Source organism: Abramis brama, assembly GCF_963993115.1.
Source record: "Abramis brama genome assembly, chromosome: 14".
NCBI classification, from domain to species: domain Eukaryota; kingdom Metazoa; phylum Chordata; class Actinopteri; order Cypriniformes; family Leuciscidae; genus Abramis; species Abramis brama.
In genome coordinates this window covers 12,864,165-12,884,233 of record NC_139976.1, presented here as the reverse complement: position 1 = coordinate 12,884,233, position 20,069 = coordinate 12,864,165, and the positions used below count along the sequence as shown (strand labels likewise).

The following is a 20,069-nucleotide window of genomic DNA, read 5'->3' as shown; positions in this document are numbered from 1 at the left end:
TCCAGAGCATTTTTCGATAAATGTATTAGTTTTATTTTCCATGTAACTAATGAACAATGAATGGGAAAGCTTTTTCCCCCAAAGCATACATTAGCTTTGTGTGATGAATAGATGGACATTTACAGATGCAGACTGAATTTGGTTATATAACTAAAACTATTGAAAAAAAATTGAAATAGATGAAATAAAATATGAATATTAGATGGAAAAATATTAGATGAAAAAAAAACAACTAACTGAAATAATTGAAGTTTAAGCACAAACTACAAACTGGAAAAAGTACAATTAAAGCTGAAATAAAAATAAAGTTAACATAAGTAGTAATTTCAGTGTGTGTTTTTTTTTCATACAAAACATTTAGCTACAGAATACTTCCATGTAAGAAAGTAGAAAGTCATTTGAGAGTTTACGATTTTTGAATGACATGAGGGTGAATAAATGATGACAGAATTTAAATGTTTGTGTGTACTATTCCTTAAGGCACAGGTAGGATCCCAATGCAAAGGTTGCTCCAAAAGACAGGCAGCATAAAAATAAATGAAAAATAAATAATTTATCTTTTTTCTTCTTCATAATATTAGTTTAATATTTAGTATATCTAATTAATAATTATACAGAATGTTGATAAAAATTAAAATAGTTTAATATAATTAAAAATATTATTTATTCAACATGTGTGTATTATTAGAGTATTGCAATGTTAACATAAAACTCAATTGTGAAATTAATTATGAATGTGTACTTCACTTGAGGTTCAATGCTGCCTGAGTAGACAGCAGACAGCGAGGCAGCTTACTAAGTTTTGTAACTGGGCAAAAGAGAGATGCTGGAACAATGGTGAGGATAAACAAAGTAAGTTTCAGAGAAAAATAAAAATGTTGAGAGAGAAAATGGGCACTTAGAGAAATAATCCTCTTTTTACATAGAACTCGATTTGAGATATCAGAGACTTTGTTAACAACAGTCTTACTGCAGATAAGAGGGTTATGATTTTACTCGCATATGGCACAGACTTTGCCAGTCAGACTGATTTTCAATACATGGGATGTTCTTCCAATCTATTAATAGCACAGAAAAAAACGGTTATGTCTGCAGTTTTCCCGTAAAGCCACTCTGGCAGAAAGTCAAACTAGTTCAGTGTCAAACCTCAGCGAAACGTGCCCAGAGATCCAAACTCACTTAACGTCCACATCATGCATAATGGCATAGGTTCGGTATAACTGAAAATAATTTAAACTGACTACTATTTTTGTATTACTACCTCTCAAAAGCTGCTGTACAAGCTCTTTCCTAGATGTCACCGTTGAAATCGCAATAGGAAGTGAACTGAGAGAGGAAGGACTAGCGTGTCTGCGGTGGCTAGTGCTCAGGCTGATGTGCGGGACAGCAGAGGAGAGATAAAGGTTAAGTACACATCTACAGGGAGAGGAAAGCAGCAGAACACAGCAGCCTCAGAGCCTGGCCTTTTGTTCGGCGAATGGATCACGCTGATGGATGGATCCAGAGAGAGCTTACGGCTGCAGGTCATTAGCAACGAAACGTTGGCAAGGTGTTTTCTGAAAAACACCCTGCTTGGGGGACACAGGGCTTTATTTACAGGAAAAGCAGTGAGGCATCTTTGTAAGGAAAGTCGATATCACACGTTTACATGCGCAGTTGTAAAACGGTCTTCATCTATCCGGCCAAGTACACATGATACGAAGGGCCTTATTTTAACGATCTAAGCGCATGGTCTTAAGCGCACGGCACAAGTGCACTTAGGGCGTGTCCGAAACCACAGCCAGCTGGGAAAAATGGTCAGCTGCTCGGCGCATGGTCTAAAAGGGTTGTCCATATTCTCTTAATGAGTAATGGGTGTGTTTTGGGCATGACGTGCAATAAACCAATCAGAGTCTCATCTCCCATTCCCTTTAGAAGGCAGTTGCGCTCGCACCATGGCGGATTCGCAATTAACATGGCGGAATTTGCAAGCGGAAAAACTGAATGCTTCTTTAGAGAGGAAACAGATCTGCTCATGTGCGAGGTTAATGCGCTCGAGCAGACCATCTACGGGACAAAGTGTACGTGCGTTGTGGACCCGCCTATGGCGCACAATTCTAACGCGCTCTTTAAATAAGAAAAAAAACATATTGTGCCACCTATTTCAGTTGCCTCAAAATAGCAACGCGCCAACAATGTGCCTGAATACACCTCGTTTTCAGACCAGCTCTGAAATGGGCCATGGGTCCATGGGTCCTAGTCATGGGCCATGACCTGCACACAAATGGGCGCAAATGCATTTGCTATTTAAACAACACATGATACGAATGGAATGGCAGGATGTGAAAATGATAACTGCGTCAGGTTGAAATTAGCAAAACAAACTTGCATCGCGCCTGGCACTGCATTGTGGGTGTATGATAGGTCCCAATGTGTTTTCGAATATTTGAAGGATTGAATACATGCTGTGCTTCACCTCTTCATTTCAGAGCAAGCCTGAGGCCAATTGTAGTCTGATTAACGTGTATACTTTCTGGACAAAGCCTAGGTCTGTTATTGTGCATGTTTTTAAAGGTTGTTTCAGGGCACTGAAATCTCTTGGCTTTCCTCTAATCTCAGTACATAGACAGACAGACAGACACACTCTACATACCTCAGATAACCTTTTGATTCCATCTGATTTTTTTCGAATTCATAAGCCATACAGAAAAAAAACAAACATCAAAAGGGCTGTTATAGTGTCTACCGCCTGTCGATTTCAGGAAGTGTAACCCCTTAGCCATCACAGTATGACACACTAGGACATAATTTAGCAAACATCAAGCAGAACATCTATCTCATTTGGCAGCTTCTTTGAAGCATAAAGTAAAACTCAAATCTAGAAGACACAATTTCTTCTACCGCATCATAAAAAGCCAAAGGGGGTACCAATCCGACAGGGCTAAGCTGGCTGCTCTGTCCTTAAAAGCCCTGAACTGGCTCTACAGAGAAGACAGTGGGTGAATTATTATGGTTGGCATTCTTAGCCTTATGTGCCCTGGCCCTGTTCCCAGAGTCTTGCTATCTCTCCCAAATCGCTCTCAGGAGCGCCCCTTGCTGGTGTCACCTTTTGAAGTGGCTGAGCATGGTCCCCACAAGCTCTCCGATGCGGCTGTCCCCCGCTGGCACCATGCCTTGCAGGCACACGATTAGGTCCCGGTTGTCTTTGGTGTGGAAGACGACCAGCTGGTCCTTCCCAGGGGAAACGCTCACTCCGGTCACCTGAGACAGAAAGAAAGGGTGATGCGAGTTAAAACCGCACTCATACAGACACAGCAGACCAGCATTCACTAATAAGCCCTGCCATTATTTAGTTCTCATTATCGTCAACCTGCAAATGTGGGCCCTGGGTTTTGGAGGTGCACTCACAGGAAACATTACACATCTGTTGGTACATTGAAGTGTGGGAGCAACTAATAATTTCCTGTGTTACAATGAACAAGGTGAGATGCATATTTCCAGAGCAGATGACCTTTAAAACCAGTGTTATTTTAGTATAATTGATATACTATCATAGTATTTATAAATATTTCTAATGAACTTTTATTTTTATATTTTCAGTTTTAATTCATTTTTATTTCTATCCTGCTTTAATTTATTTATTTTATTTCCATTTTAGACTGAAACTTTTTGGACCATTTCTTATTTTCATTTAAGTTTAAGTTTTACATCTAATGTTTATATTTTATTTCAGCTTCATTCCAATTAATTTGTAACAGTTTAATATTAGTTAATATTACAATAACAACTGGTCAAAACAATAATTTAACATGGGACTGGTGATAATTAAAGGGATATTAGATGTTTGAGTGTGGTGGATTGGTGCTTGGGACCTTGGGTTCTAGTTCAACCATGTGTCAGTACAGACTGCAAAGGTCAATGACTTTACGTTTCTATTATATGCTAAATTAAGTAATTAAAAATATAGTCAGGCAATGGCAAGGACTTAACTTGAAAACACCTAAACTATCATCAATTTCAGTGTATTAATTGAATTTCATTTTCACATTTTTTGTAGGGCGTTAAGCAAAAATGTCAAAAATGTCAAACAAATCTAGAGATTGTAAAATAAAGAAAATCATTTAAAAACCATTTAAAAGACAATTAGTAATTATAATAACGTTGTCTGCCATTTCAAAGTCAGTCTGGTTTAACCACCATACAGGAAGCCACTTTCTTGTCATTTGACAAGAAAACTGTAAAACAGAATATGATAGAGCTGTAGACTCAGCAAGTCTCTTAAAAATGTCAGATCATCAACCTTTTTATGACATGGAAAGGCTAGTTCAGGTTGGCAAATGGAGAAACCACACAAAAAAAGAAGTGAATACAAGAATTAAAAAATTCATGGAATTTGTAATAAAATAAAATAAAACAATAATTGAAGACGTTCCTGAAAATAAAGTTTAGAGCATTCACTTTTCATGGTCACACCACTCAACAATTTTTGTCGCAAACTTTATGCTGAAAATTTCATAAATGTTCTTCAAAAGTGTTTGAAACCAACATGAATAATTTCTAAGACCTAGACTTTCAGACATACTCTTTTGACCCAAATACAACAGCATGCCTCCATACATAGCTGTTCTTATCCAGATGAAGCACTTCAAAATGTGTGATGCAGTTTCCTTGAGGTAAAATTTCTTTGTCTTTCATCCTCTTTATCTCTCTCTCTCTCCCTTATCCACCCAGATAGGGGCTAGGGTTCAATGAACACAGTCTGGGCTAAAGTAAAAAACAGCTAGGGGGAAATCGAGTGTACTGACTCCCCCGTGGATCAGTATTCCTGGGCAAAAAATCACTAGCTGAATAGATTAAGAAACTAAGGATACTCTACCACATCTAAGATCTTGGTGATGGGCACATAGAGAAAAGATGCAAGAGGGCGACAGCTGGTGTGACCAAATTAGGACCGCATTTTAATACAGTCATTATGGGATGCCGGATATGAGCAATTTGTCACTTACAGTATGAGGAAATATTTAAAGAACAGTTACGAAAGACAAATGTGAGCATGACACTGATGACCAGGCCAGAACAGGTTGTGATATCCCGATATCCATATAATGCTTGTGGAAATATAGAAACCGGTAGAAAATTAGTCACATTACTACTGACTTCCTGTGTTCGAAAATGATTGAAGGAATAGTAGTGCTCCCACTGTTATGTCAAAGATTCATTAATAAGTAGTATCATGCAGTGTGATTTTGTGCACTATAGGCTACATATTTTCTTTTTCCCCTTTTATTATTATAATTTCTAATCGTCATGCCGAGATAAATGAACCAAACAAACAGCATTCAGGAAAATATATAGAATACAAAGAGGTCTATGAAGCGTAAAACAGCCTGCAACAGGAGAAAAAGAGATAAAAAAACAAAGAAAGACCACAGAAGTGCGAAGACACAAGCAAGCCCGAGCAGAAGGAACACACAGAGGAGGCAAATTTGTGCACATGCTGGAACGATACTAGACATCAGCTGATCTCCCCTCCTGCTCCGTCACCATGACAACCCCATCCCCTGGGATGTTGGCATGACAACAGTGGAGAAGGAGATGGATGAAGAAGGAGGAGCGTAGCTGAGTTGCAGAGTGGATTGTTTTGGGGGGGGGGATTAACGTGGTGATTTTTTTGGGATAATATCTCTGTAATGTTTTTTTTAGGACATGGTTCCAGCCCAACCATTTAATAATGCAATGAGTGTCCTTGATATCCTTTTGTCTTTGAGGTGTTAGCTGTCACATAAATCATTTTATCAATTTCCATGACCTGTGCGTTCTGTGACACTGGAGCAATAAATAAATGTGAGGGGCAGGAAAGGTTTAGCTGGGCAGTGACCTTTCCCTAATCAAGAGATGATAACTGCTCTTTTCCAGCATCAAAAAATCAGATATTTACCCACCCACATTAGGAAATTTCTTATCCGACCCACTGTGCATATAGTCAAAGCAATAAAAAAACGCTTATAAACGCGGTATTTGTGTTGAATGAAGAACAAAAGAATACTTAATTGAACGCTGTTGATAAATTTAATTGTGTGTCACTTCCACAACTCGCTTCTCCCACTACTAGTGCTGCCAATTTAATGAGTTAATTTAATACAATTAGCCTATATATATATATATATATATTTTTTTTTTTATATATATTTTTTTACTTAAACTATTTTTTAAATAGTTTGGGGTCAGTAAGATATATATATATTTTTAATAAATATACATTTTATTCAGCAAAGGATGCATTACATTGATAAAAAAATTTTCCTCTTTACCAAAAATTATATTTCAAATAAATGCTTTTGAACTTTCTATTCATCTAAAATATGCATCACGGTTTTCACAAAAATATTAGGCAGCACAAATATTTTCAACATTGATAATAATAAGAAATGTTTCTTGAGCACCAAATCATCATATTAGAATCATTTTTGAAGGATCATGTAACACTGAAGAACATTCAGCTTTACAGCTTTACAAATAAATGCAGCCTTGGTGAGCATAAGAGACTTCTTTCAAAAACATTAAAAAAAATTACTGACCCCAAACTTTAGAACAATAGTATATATATGATTAAAAATACAAATATCACTAAAGCTGATATGTTTACTGATACAATATATTTTTTGATTCATTCAATAAAAATAAATAAACAGCTCAAGCACTCAAAGGTCTAAACCCATTTAAAACTAATCCCCGAGACAAAGGGTTTGCTTGACCTGAGCTGTATTTCAAGCACAACAGAGAATTAATTTAGTGTAAAGCTATGTTATGTAAACTGACCATGACTAGAAAGACTAGATGTTGTACCAGTTTTAGCTCAAGATAAAACATTTTGGGTTTATGGATTAAAACAGACTTTATTAACCCTGGAAGTATATAAACACAATCCATTTTGATTTTAACTGTGAAGAAAATTACAGTACTACAATCTGAATAATCAATAAAAAAATCTTGATTGCAACCATTCTTAAAATTCAGTTGTGATATTGAATAATGTGATTATCATTCTCTTTAAGCACCAAACTGTATTTAGCACTCTAAATATAACTGGTTGTCGTATTATGCTTCTGTTTGAATGCAACCTATGATTACTTAAGTAAGAATAAGGTAAATATTTACATTATAGAGTGGGATGCTCTTCATGGGCTTGTACTGCTTGACGGGGTCCATTTTGTAGAGGTGGCGATCGGTGATGAGCAATGCTCGGTTCTCTGCTTTATTGAAGCGATTGATCTGTTGACATAATAATATTGCATAGGTTAACAACATACAAAGCAAACACCAGCGACTTGAGCAATGATACACATTAACTGTGAGTCAGAGAAGTCTGAACCGATTATAATCAGGGACATACTTTGCGGACATTGCAGGAGAAGAGGATTCTCATGAACTTATCTTTCCTCTGCAGATCACTGGACACCAGAGTAAAAGAAGATGCTGTCCCAGGACTGTCCCTTTTCTAAGAACAGAAAAAAAATGGTGTTAAACATTCTATACTAAATGTATTCTGATTTATTTTAAACCATATGTTAATCTCAGATACATTGCATGGTTTTAAACACTAACCAGGTAGTTGCCCTCCCAGGCTCTCTGCAGTCCTAGATCTGCTCTCTGCCCCTTCAGGCACTCTAATGTGGCCACTTTAGCCCTGACCTGCATCATCTCCTCTGGAGACAGGTCTTTAATGAGCGTCCAGGCCCACCATCTAAAATGATTTCAAATAAATATCCTAAATACAAATCCATCACCTGCAACATACACTGTAATTGTGACAGGAATGTACTGTAGCTTAAAAAGTCCATTAAAATATACTGAAACCACCCTCAAAATGCTATTCAAAATATAACTTAAACCTGGAAATAAGCAGAAAGTTTTCTGGTTTAAAAAAAATGTGAACAAGGAAACATTATGGAGTAAAATGAGTAAAAAAAAAAAAAAAAATCAATAATTTAACAAAACGTTTGCATGTTAAAGGGGTCATGACATGAGAAATCAAATTTGCATAGATCTTTTGAAATATAAGAGGTCTTTGTATCATTAAAACATCTTGCGAGTTTCATAGTTTAAAACAAACATCTATTTAATCAAGCTCCAAAAAAGGCTTGTTTTGATATTGCGGGATCTAATTATTAGCTTTTTGTGAAGTTTCCTGACAAACCCACATGAGTTTGTGAACCCCAGTTTGAGAAACCCTGCATTAAAGAATAAGGGGTAAAACCAAATACTGATGAGAAATAGTGGAATTTGTGTTAATTTCAGTTAGATTTTCCACTCAAGTTGTTATGCTGATAATATAATTTGTATTGAAAAAATTGCTTACATTTTTTTTAAATGCTGTAGGTGCAAAAAATATAAATACACTGATGAGAAATTGTAAAATTCCCGTCAATTTCGGTGAGATTTTATACTCAAGTTATTATACTGCTATATTTTTATAGAATTATTATTATTATGATGATGTAGGTGCACATCTGCTGTCTGACTAAAAATCTAAACACCAGGAATATTATTTTGACTTTCAGGCCATTTCCTACATTGTTTTCAGGGTCAGAGCTGTGTTAAGGCTCTTGTGAATACATCTCCAACAAGGCTTTGATCCAAAGATCAATATGTGCTTCAGGCTCAACAGCCCTGTTGAACACAAGAGAGCCTCTCCATCCTAAAAGACCTGGGAAATACACAAGCCAATAGCCAAAAAAAAGAACGTTTCCTTGTCCAACAATGATAAAGAGCTGAAAGCACTGAAGTGAGTCAGAGACATTACATTGTATAATAACATTAGGCCAGATCGTGTTCCCCGTCACACGGCTGACGTTAATGCAGAACAGCTGAAGCCATACATGACTACCCCGCCATGAGTCACGCAGAGCACCAGTGAGCCTGTCCACTTCCTGTCCTCTGTAACTCTGACCTGTTGTAGATGTTCCTCAGCGCCTCCTCAAACTTCCGCAAGACCTTGGGTGGTGTGGGCCACTTCACATGTTTGCCATGATCCTTCATGCCGCGGACATTTTTGAAGCGCCGGTTGACCTCTCGGATGTACGACTTAACCTTGTATCGTCTGTACGCCCGGATGATGATAACAGCGGCACGCATGCGGCGGTAACGCCTTCTGGCCAGTGTTCCACGCCACACCTGAGAGATAGAGTGAGATAAAAAGAGTGTGAGTGAAAGATCAAGATTAACATTGTAACCTAATGCAAATATCACAATATCAAAGCTGAAAATGTTGGACAATCTCAAGGCAAATGCAAATAAAGACATGACAAAAGCAATATCAACAACAGACCTTTACTTAAGGCGAGACACTACAGGTGAATAGGGTAAAAATTTTAAATAATAGATATCACCATGAAACTTCCTCAGTTGATTACTTACACAAGTATATAAAAAAATGTATTACAAGTTTTAGAAATTTGTATGTTTAATTATGCAAATTAGGCATTATCTCATTAAATATGCACGATTTTGCATATATTTTCGGTAGATAGATCTGAACATAATGATAAAACCAGGTGCAAAATTCTTTTTTCATTTTACACAAAAGATGAAAAAAAAAAAAAATTCAGAGGGATTTCAGGATATATGCTTTCATTACCTAGGAAATCAAAATATACTGCCCATAGCCTTAAAAAAATCAATTTTCGCCATATTTTTTTGATTAACATGTCACATAAATCAGGCCAGGAATGATTTATTAACAAATCCCTCTGAAAATATCTTCAGAATACTGCTAAGTGTATAACTGGAAAGTTTGGTGTACATAGGTGCTACATAGGCTGAGATGTTTGTACTGGAGAATGACAAAAAACTAATTTTGAGAAAACTCGGCGTGTCGCGTTGGAATGCTAACTTCTTGGTAAATTCGGGAGAAACTTACTGCCGCAAGTATACAAAATGTAATAAAATAAACATCTTTGTATCATTGTATATTTTCAACATTTTCTTTATAGAAGCTTTAAAGAACACATATTGAAGGAGTAAACTAGCCCAAAATCTCAAAACTGACCACTGCATGAAAAATCGATGTTTTTGCCTGCCGTGTCTCGCCTTAATCATCTTCTGTACACAATTTTTAGCATTTTGAACATGGTCAACTAAAAATATTTCTTTTTGACTACATTTAAATGCTATTTGACAGTAAAATGGACTTAAAAATGACATGAAAAAAATGTCAAAAGACAAACTCAAAAGGAAAAAAAGGTGAAAAGTTTTTTAAAATGTATTGTAATTGATTTTTTATAGCTGTATCTGAACACGGTTCAGATGCCATTCCAAGTATTTCCGCTACACCTCAGGTTTAAATATAGCAATTTTAATTTTGTTTATTTGTGTGTGAGAATACCCCTGGTAGAGATACAGTATATCATGATGCTAAATAAAACACATCTGCTCCAGTGTGGGATATAGCTGGACTCTCTAATGATACATATAATGTGATCTGTGGCACCCAAAGTGCATTTCTGAGGATGTAAGGCCGGTCTTAGACATGAATAATAGATGATAATGGACCTCTGGGGAGCTGTTTAAGTGGCTCAGTACTCAGAAAAAAAAAACCACCATATGTTGAATCCACTTTACATTGACTCAGGTGGGAAGAAGTGAAAGGAGCCTTATGTCTGGCAAAAATGACATCATAAACATGAGGTTAAACTTGATGTGTTGTCCAAAGATATCAATTCCAATGTCCTTTTCTATAATACTGTCTTAAAAATTGAGGATGCTGCTTTTTGGTGACCTGGACTGTCACCACAGATGCCTCAAGCTTGCATTATACGGTATTCAGTGTAAAATTGTGTGTTAAATTAAATTAAATAAAAATCAGCGCTGTAGTGTGGGCGAGTACCCCTACATGGTCTCTAGTCTTTGCCTGTGTGCTAGTACTGACCTCAAGGAAGAACTTGCTTTGAGTTCTGTGCTACTGTGACTGAACCCATTACGTAACTTAACTGTATGACTAATGCAGAGGAGTGCAAGAACAGCAGGACTCCACATTCATACTCAGCAAATCTGCTACACTAGGTCCTCACATCACTAAATTGATGCGATGGACATGATGTGCACTTGTCTCATTTCTAAACACATTTCAATCAATCAGTCCGAAAGAAATGTAGGGCAATTCAGAGAATAACTTATTGATATTATTGATTAGGCATTAATTATAATGTATTACAGAGTACATAAAGGTAATTAGCTTTGCTTATTAGAGGTTGAGGGGTCCATTTCAAATATTGTACAATGCAGCATGTTGCCCAGATTTGGATTATGGGTTTAATACACTTACTCTTTTTTTAAACACTTTGAAATTTGCGTGCGTGCGTATATACATATGTATATATATATATATATATATATATATATATATATATATATGTATATGTATATGTATATGTATATGTATGTATATGTATATGTATATGTATATATGTATATACAAGCCTTGTATATATATGTATATATATATATATATATATTCAACCCCCATTGCAAATCAGGTTTATTGGCAAAATTGAGAGACTTTCGGCTGTTTGCAATGAACAAATCCAACAAAAGTAATTGAAATAGCTTTACACAACAAATGTTTCAAGTGGTTTCCCCAAAATCAAATGAAAATGCAAATTTAATGACTTCTGCAGTCTCAAAATTATTCAACCCCTTGAATAGAATCCCTCACAACAGCAAAAATCTGCAAAACAGGTCTCAAGCACACCTGATGCAACGAATCAAGCGCTTCATTAGTTACACCAGGTGTGCTTGAGCTAGAACACATGAAACATCTGAACTGGCTAGGTTTGTTGAGTGTCACATTTGACTGCATATTAGAAATATGGTGAAGTCAAAAGAATGGTCCAAAAAGTTTAGAGAAGACATAATCGCCCTTCACAACCAAGGAACAAGATACAAAAAGATAGAAAATGTTGGAAGCATAGTTTGCAAGTTCAAAGTTAAAGGAACAGTGGTTACACTACCTGGACGGGGCAGAAAAAGTAAGCTATCAACAGATTTCTGAGAAGGCAGGTTCAGAATAACCCTCGAGTGACTACTAAAGACTAGGGCTGGGACAATACACCTATCTCCCGATTCAATACTATCATGATAATTGGGTGCCGATACGATATGTATTACGATTTTTTTAAGAATTGAACTGGAGAATAAAGAATTATAAGAATATTACTGAACTGAAGGCCATTGCTCATGAAGAATGGGGTTAAGATTCCTCAGAAACGCTGCACGAAGCTGGTGTCTGGTTATACATCTCGTTTTTAGCAGGTCATAAAAGCAAAAGGGTGTTCTACTAAGTACTAAAGATGCTTGCCATGAAGGGGTTGAATAATTTTGAGACTGCAGAAGTCACTAAAAGTTGCCTTTTCAGTTGAATTTGCAGAAACCGCTTGAAACATTTGTTGTGTTGAGCTATTTCAATTACTTTTGTGTTCATTGCAAATAGCTGAAAGTCTGTACATTTTGCCAATAAACCTGATTTGCAATGGGGATATAATAATTTCAATTACAACTGTACATATAGATCACACATTCATATAGTGTATATACTATTGTATATACATATAGTGTATGTAGATCTATCTTCCTGCAAAGTTCAGCTCCAACCCTGATCAAACACAACTGAACCATCTAATTGAGATCTTCAGGAACACTGGATAATTAACGTTATGTTTATATTTACTATATTATTTACACACACACACACACATATTACAGCATTTTTACTTTGTAATGCAGCACACCACTCCCATCATATCAAATTAGCAAATAAATGTTTATGCTGTAGGGAAAAACAATTGACATACATGCAAATATCCAATTTTACAAATATTCCTAACATAAAGTCAACATAATTTGAATTGTAACCAATAGCAGAATAGCAGAAGGTCTGAGTGAAATTGTGTTTATGGTAATTTAGAGAGTTAAGGCCAACTGCACATTCACACTGGCCATGCTGATGACATTGGAAATGCTTAAACACTGGGTAGACATACGGTTTGTGTTTTTTTTTTTTTTTTTTTGAGAGAGAGAATGGTGGTAGTTGACAACACCCGGGGGAAAGTGGGTAAATCAGGCCAATAACAAGACCTCAACTCACCCCGCCCCCTCCAGTCAGCTTGTCTGATCAGCGTTTAACAAACCCAGCACAATACCGCCTCTCCGCAGCAGATTTACACACTCATCAAAGCCAAACTGGAGAAAGCTATGACAAAGAAGTCTCATATAACAAATAATTAATGCATAAATCTTTCAATCAAACCCATTGCTTAGCACTTTTTCTTTTTAACTTTCTTTTAAGGGCTGCCAAAAAAAATTTGATTAAAAAGAAAGAGTATGACAGGATAAGATCTATGTATTTTAATGGCTATAACTGGTGTGCAAACATCTTCTTTATTGAGATGAAATAAAAATGATATATAAATAAAAAGGGCTGTTGAATCTCTCATTCTGCAGAAAACAGGACAAAGAAATTCTAGCAGAATCTATTCAGTTGTACCATCAGGTGTCAAAAGGCAATTACAGATGGCTGACAGAATGTGAGGTGACTTATCATTAATCAGAGAGGCAGGCAGGCAAATCCCACAATCCCTAAACACACACAATTTCACACACTGGCAGGACAGAATCACGGTCAGGGTATGTGACAGAGTTAAACGCATACACAAAAGATCCTAACCACAGACAATCCCACAAGACAGTGGGGGAGGAAAATGCGAAAGAGCCATTTTCATAAATCAATAACATGTGCTTGGCAAACCACTGACTTGGTGATGGAAGCCTCCATCTTCCCTGTGTCTTCTGGCAGATTGTTGGACAAGTGTGTGTGTGTGTGTGTGTGTGTGTGTGTGTGTGTGTGTGTGTGTGTGTGTGTGTGTGTGTGTGTGTGTGTGTGTGTGTGTGTGTGTGTGTGTGTGTCTGGGGTAGATGTTGGGGTGCTGCCACTTCCTCAGCCAAATAACAGCAAGGCTCCTTTTGCAGCTGTCATTGCATTCATGTTTGACTGCTGTAATATTTATCTAAATTTTAATATCTGAATAAAACTAGGATACTGCTATATTTACTAAGGTGTTCTCAGTGTTTTCAGCATGTTGCTATGTGGTAGCTAGGCTATTTTGAGTGGTTTCTAGGTGGCTACTTACTATATGAAGTCAATACTTAATTTGAATTATACTTAGTTAAGCTGTTCACATCCTAAGAATGTGAAATTCCAGTGGTGTCTGTACTTTATCTGAGTATTTATTCTGAGAAACGAACTTTCCTCCACTACATTTCATAAAAATGTATCATTCCTTGTCATTTTGAAATGAATAAATCGATATGCGAATTTGTGAAAGAGATTTTTAATGAATTGGTTCACAAATCACACTTAATGATTTATTTGTGAACTGGACTGATCCAATTGCAGCTGTTCTCGAGTCAACAACTGTCTGATTCAATGATACAGTCAGAGTGCATCTCCAGTTAACAATTCACTGAATTGTTTATGTCTGACACAAAATGCCAAAAATCTGTAATTCTGTAGTTAGTTACTGACTAGGAGTCCCTGATAGAAGAGATACTGTATCTCAATGCCTGATAAAAAAATAAAACAAATCAATTAAAAAAAAAAATGAAATAAGTTACTACCTGAAAAAATGTTTAGTGATGGTTGCCGTAGACATGGTTTGTCTATGAAAATCACTGCACATTTCTTATCTGGTCTTATCTCTAATCTTAGCTCTTATCTGGTGTGGTTGAATTAATGATTCAGTGACACACTCTCTGCCACCTACTGGCAGATGTAATGATGTAACCACCAGAAAGAGAGAAAAATCCCCACCACTAACAGTATAAAGAATAATAATAAACACAAACGTCAACCAATTCCTTGATAATGAAAATGGGGTTTAGGAAACAGTAGAGATATTTTGATAGATGAAAGACCTTGAGCACATCTGAACTGGCTCTTTTCAAGGACAGAATGGTAAAGCACCTTCATTAGATGCAGTACATTTCCATTTCCCACTTTGCCAGTGATGGCGTGTCCCCATTAACTGTCATCTCGTGAGCCATCAGGATGGGGTTATTGCTCCAGGCAAACGTTTCACTAAAACCTACAGTTTTTACATGACAAGTATAAAATGTAAGTATAAGATGCTTCTTTTTTTTTCTTTTTTTTATAAAACAGTGTTCATCTACTACAGCAATCAGACACAGCAAAAGGAAGATGTAGCAGTAGAAAAAATCTGAGCAAAAACAAACAATCCTAGAGAAGGTATAAGGGATTTATGGGGGGAGATATAGGAGATTTATACAGGGAGTCTGACATCTCTGTGCATTGAGTGTTTGTTTGCCTCAGCAGATGCAATAAAAATCCACATTGTATTGTCAAGTCTTAAATCTGTTCTATCATTTCAGAAATTAGTGATATGGGATTTAACTCAGTCCATAAAATAAACAGAGAGCTTCTCTCAAAGCAGAAACCATAACTAACATGGGCGATGCTGTGGATGATGGGGCTTGAACGAATGAAATATTAATTAAAGGAAGGAAATTCATGAATAATGCAGCCACTCAATGTTTGTGTTTTGTACAAGCTGATCCGATTTGCTTCAAATTGCCTCCATTCAAAGACACATCTTTCTGATGAACCGAACAGAGGGTCGTACGGCGAGAGTCAGCATTCATCTTGCCTCTGCCCAAAGGAGCTCGCTGGCAGAGCAGAGCATCCTGGGTATTTTCATCACCTATGGGAGAAGCGCTAAAGCATAACGGCTTAGAAATGGCAGTGGAGTGAGGGGGCGGAGAAAGGCAATGGCACAGAAAAATGGCAGGAGATCTGTGAAGCAGTGGTGGGGTGAGACAGACAGGAAATCTGGAGAAAGTGGGAGGTGAGGAATAACAGAGCATTGATTGGGGGATTGGGGGTTATTTTGGTTTACATCCTTAAAAAAGATGAAAGATAAATGCATCCCCATGTGCTACACACTGATAAATGAGAGACAAAGGAGAGGAAGCAGACCTCAAAAACCTACAAACAAGGAGATTCATACAGATGAGCAGTAGCATTTTCAAATTGGGTTCATTGGGAGCCTTTGGCACAAATGTTTAGAACCGCTGGCAAAACCGGTAGACTTGGCACAACTCAGTCCAGTCTGCCATATGCTGATAAAGGGATTGTGTGTGAAAGAAAGATGATCTAAACCTAAAGACACTCATGTGAACGGTTTCAGTTTTTAGGGCTAACCGTAAGTTGTTGGGGGTTTTTTGTGTGCAAAATAACACATTAGCACTCACTGGAGATAAACTCTGCTGGGACGCCTGTATATTTCCTGGAGGTTTACAATATGATTAATACAGAAACAACATTTCCCCCAAATACTATTTTTCCCCCTTAGGGAACTCAAGATGAACGTGTTTCAGGATGACACCTCTAACTCCGCTCTGAATCCATAAAACAAGATCAAACAATCAATCTCTGATCCAGGCAGAGCAAAGACTCAACACTTTGATATCAGCATCTGTTGATGAAAGTAGCAGTCTGGTGAGACCACGAGAGCTTGAATTTGATACTGAATGCAGTCAGTTTGTGTTTAAAAGCATCTCGAAAATGGGTATCCCCTGATAACATCTTTGAAATAGAGAATCTTGCAACAGGGGGGAGTGGTAAAAAAAAAAAAAACAGCACAGACAGGAGCTGACAGAATAGATGCTTTGATTTCTAGCTGTCAGTCACTGAAGACAGTAAAATGAGAATGGGGAATATACAGTAGCGTGCTAAGACCCCCCAATCATTTTGTGTGACAGTAAAATGACATTGGCAGTCAATAAATCTGCCATTCAAAATATTTTCATGTTCCTAAGGAACAATAAAAGTAGAAACATCCCTTTAAAAATACCAGAAAGCACTGTGTTTTGTGTATTTACACAGACACAAGAAAATGCCCTGAGCCAAAGGGATTTCTGTGCCATATTGTTTTATTGTTGCCTTGTTGTTTTGTCTGCTGTTGAAAAGTAATGGTGTCAATGAATCACAGGAACTAATGGTGCGGATATGGAGCTGGAGCTGATTAAGTAAATGCGTGAGTGTGTGCCATAATGGAGTTTTGTCAAATTCCTAATCAGAATTAATTTTTGAAAACCAGCTGAATATCAAATGAAATACGATGAATGTCTTTTATATTTGGACACTTAATGTCTTAAGTGTCCAAATATTTTTTTGAAGCCACTGAATATATTTATATAACTACACACTAGTCATTTAAAATAAATTGAACACACATAACAAGTCTCGAACCTTCTGCAGAAAGAGGACGATCCTCTTCACCATCTCTGCTCTCTGCTCCTCCAGGCTGAAGATGGTTCGGGGAGTACGGATGAAAACTTTGGTCTTGCCGTAGGCCACATCATGGTCGAATCCGCAGCCCTTTAGGAGACGTTTCACCGCCTCTTTATCGGACGGCAGGTCGTGATTGGGCCAGGTGAACTCGGAGATCATCTTATACCTGAAAGGTCAAAAAGAAAAGATAATGGGCAAAGGATAGAGAGCAACACTTGACAGTCTCATACGGTTTATATTATTCTCAGCATTTTAAACTTCTTTCAGTATTCTAAGATCATGCAGTTAATAATAATAATAATAATAATAATAATAATAATGACATAAAACATTTAAAAAATACATTTATTTATTAAATAGTTTTACATTTATTATAATTATTATAACCTCTATTTAGCTGGAAAGAAGCAGTTAAATATTTTATAACCAATAATCAAACTAAACAATTATTTTTTTCAATGTTTCTATAAGGCAAGTCATTTCACTCTGCAGTTATTTCAGTCAAGCAAGTACAGCTCCTATTTCTTTGAATGGGGAAACATCAAATTCTCCAAAGCTGTTCACCAAGTTCACGATTAAATTCCATATTCGAAATAACCAATGAAATGTTTCACAAGCACAATGACTGCTTCTCAGAACACTGACTAAAGGCAGCTGCAGTGACGCAATGACTGTACCGATTGGCAATTGGGTCTTTTATTTAGAAGGCAGGACTAATTTCACCATATTGCGTTTTGAACTTTCTAATATGAATGCACTGTCTTTGTATATCTAAAGTCTTTGGTAATATGATGTAGTTCTTTAGCCTGTTGGCTGTATAAGGTTGCCTAGCAGCGAACAATAGCAACTTTCCGCATTAATATAGGCTTTAACCACAGGTTGTCCAATCAGAATACAGAGTCTGAGCTATCCATTTTATTACAAGCATTATATAACACACAGTGAGTCTTTATTTAAGAGAGGTATGAGGCTGGGCCCTTAGGATCAAATCCTCATTTGTCCAGTCTCGCATCTTAAGTAGTACATTATATTCCATGCACATCTGCAGCCTTAACAGAGACACAAATCACTCCTGTGAGTGCTGTTAACACTGCATTCTCAATTATATGCAATTCAGTCTAACTTCCTCTTAGCGACATACATTTTGTCAACTCAGGTGTTGAATCTCATAAACTCAGAGTAATCAGAGTTATGGCAAGTGTGTTTCAGGGTGTTTTTGGGGACTTTTTTTTTTTTAGCAATATACAGATGCCTCAGAAAGTATTTGGACACTACTGGGACATCAGAGAATGTTTTTTTCTCAAGGATTCTGGTCCTTATATATCAAGAATCATTGTATATTCAGTGACAAAGTACAATGTATGCTCTACTAACTCAAGGCTATTGAAAAAGACTTCAGGATGAACACGGACTGCACGTCATTGTTACATAAAACCCTTCAGTTATCATGACACTTGATGAATAAGGGACTCCGAAGGATGAAAGCTTTCACATGTTGCGCAAGATTTTCACAATCTGATTGATCAAACTGTAGTTTCAGATGTCAGTAGCAACCAAAAAGGCAACATTCTCACACAAGCTGTCATAAGTGCATTGAGTTACTATACATGAGCTGAGACTGTACGCCAATGTGACATTATGCAGAGCATCAATTAAAAAGACTATTTAAACAGAAGATACACAAATGATGATGTAACGCTTTGAAATGGACACAAGAAAAAGAGTAGGATGGTCACCTCTGAAGGAATCGTGGGTAGGTCTGTCGGTTAGCAAAACCAGCTCGTCGTACCCGGACGTTTTCCAGGAGGCCAAGATACTCCACTTGGTGCTTGCAGCGTTCATGTTCAAACAGCAGCGGTGACTTCACATCATTTGGCTTTATGCAACGCACATAGTACGGCTCCTATATGAACAAACAGAGGGCTATGATGAGTAATTGCACATCTACAGAGTGCAACATTTTTTCAGCCACCTTGGTTCCGAAAGTGTTTTCCTCATAGGGATTTTTAAAAAGTCTTTGTTAAAGAGTTATAATCCATGAACCAAACCAACCAGCTATGAGGTGAAACACAATATTAATATATTCAATTTAAAGCAAAAAAAAAAAAAAAGACAATGATACAAGACTGTGTATTGCTTCAAAGAGAGAAAGAACTACAATCCTATGAAATAGACATTAACTATTGATTAAAAGATGCTGATTATATACACAATATGTTACATTTATTGCAAAATATACATATATATGCAAATATTTAAGAATGCTTCAATGGAGTGGGCAGGTGCTAAAGAGTTTTTTTATTGGTCGCAATTGTGTGCATGGTGGAGATTTTTCTGCAAAATCATGGGTTATGCAGTTTCTCACTAGAAGTCCCACTGTTAAAATTGATTATTTAAAAAAAATAAGTCGAAATAATGTGGGCTGGTGGCTTCAAAAGCATATACCATTGATTACCAACCTCGTAGCTCACAGTAAGTCTGTCTTTAAAGATTTGTAAGTTGTCATTAAAAATCACTTCCCAATGGAGAAAATGAATGTGATTTTTACTTCCAGAAGCGGACTGCTGCAATCAGACTCTATTAAATGGCGCTTTGGAATTCTTGACTCTGATTGGCCATTCAAATGTATGATAGACCGTTTTTCCCGACTTCCTACATAGCTATACTGACATCATATTGTATGATATGGTAGAAAGAAAAGAAAAAATCTACAGAAATATTTAATGTC

At 36.8% G+C, this 20,069-nt stretch overlaps 1 protein-coding gene across 1 annotated transcript in view; it reads right to left on the bottom strand.

Moving 5' to 3' along the window:
- myo1d (myosin 1D) overlaps window positions 1-20,069 on the bottom strand; it is a 61,470-nt gene that overhangs the window by 12,478 nt on the left and 28,923 nt on the right. The window contains exons 15-21 of the mRNA XM_084134875.1: window positions 19,078-19,244; window positions 17,300-17,507; window positions 8,930-9,153; window positions 7,585-7,723; window positions 7,373-7,477; window positions 7,138-7,251; window positions 3,086-3,240 (exon numbers count right to left, since the gene is read on the bottom strand). Coding sequence (XP_083991001.1) covers window positions 3,086-3,240; window positions 7,138-7,251; window positions 7,373-7,477; window positions 7,585-7,723; window positions 8,930-9,153; window positions 17,300-17,507; window positions 19,078-19,244 — 1,112 coding nt within the window. The remainder of the gene's footprint in view (window positions 1-3,085; window positions 3,241-7,137; window positions 7,252-7,372; window positions 7,478-7,584; window positions 7,724-8,929; window positions 9,154-17,299; window positions 17,508-19,077; window positions 19,245-20,069) is intronic.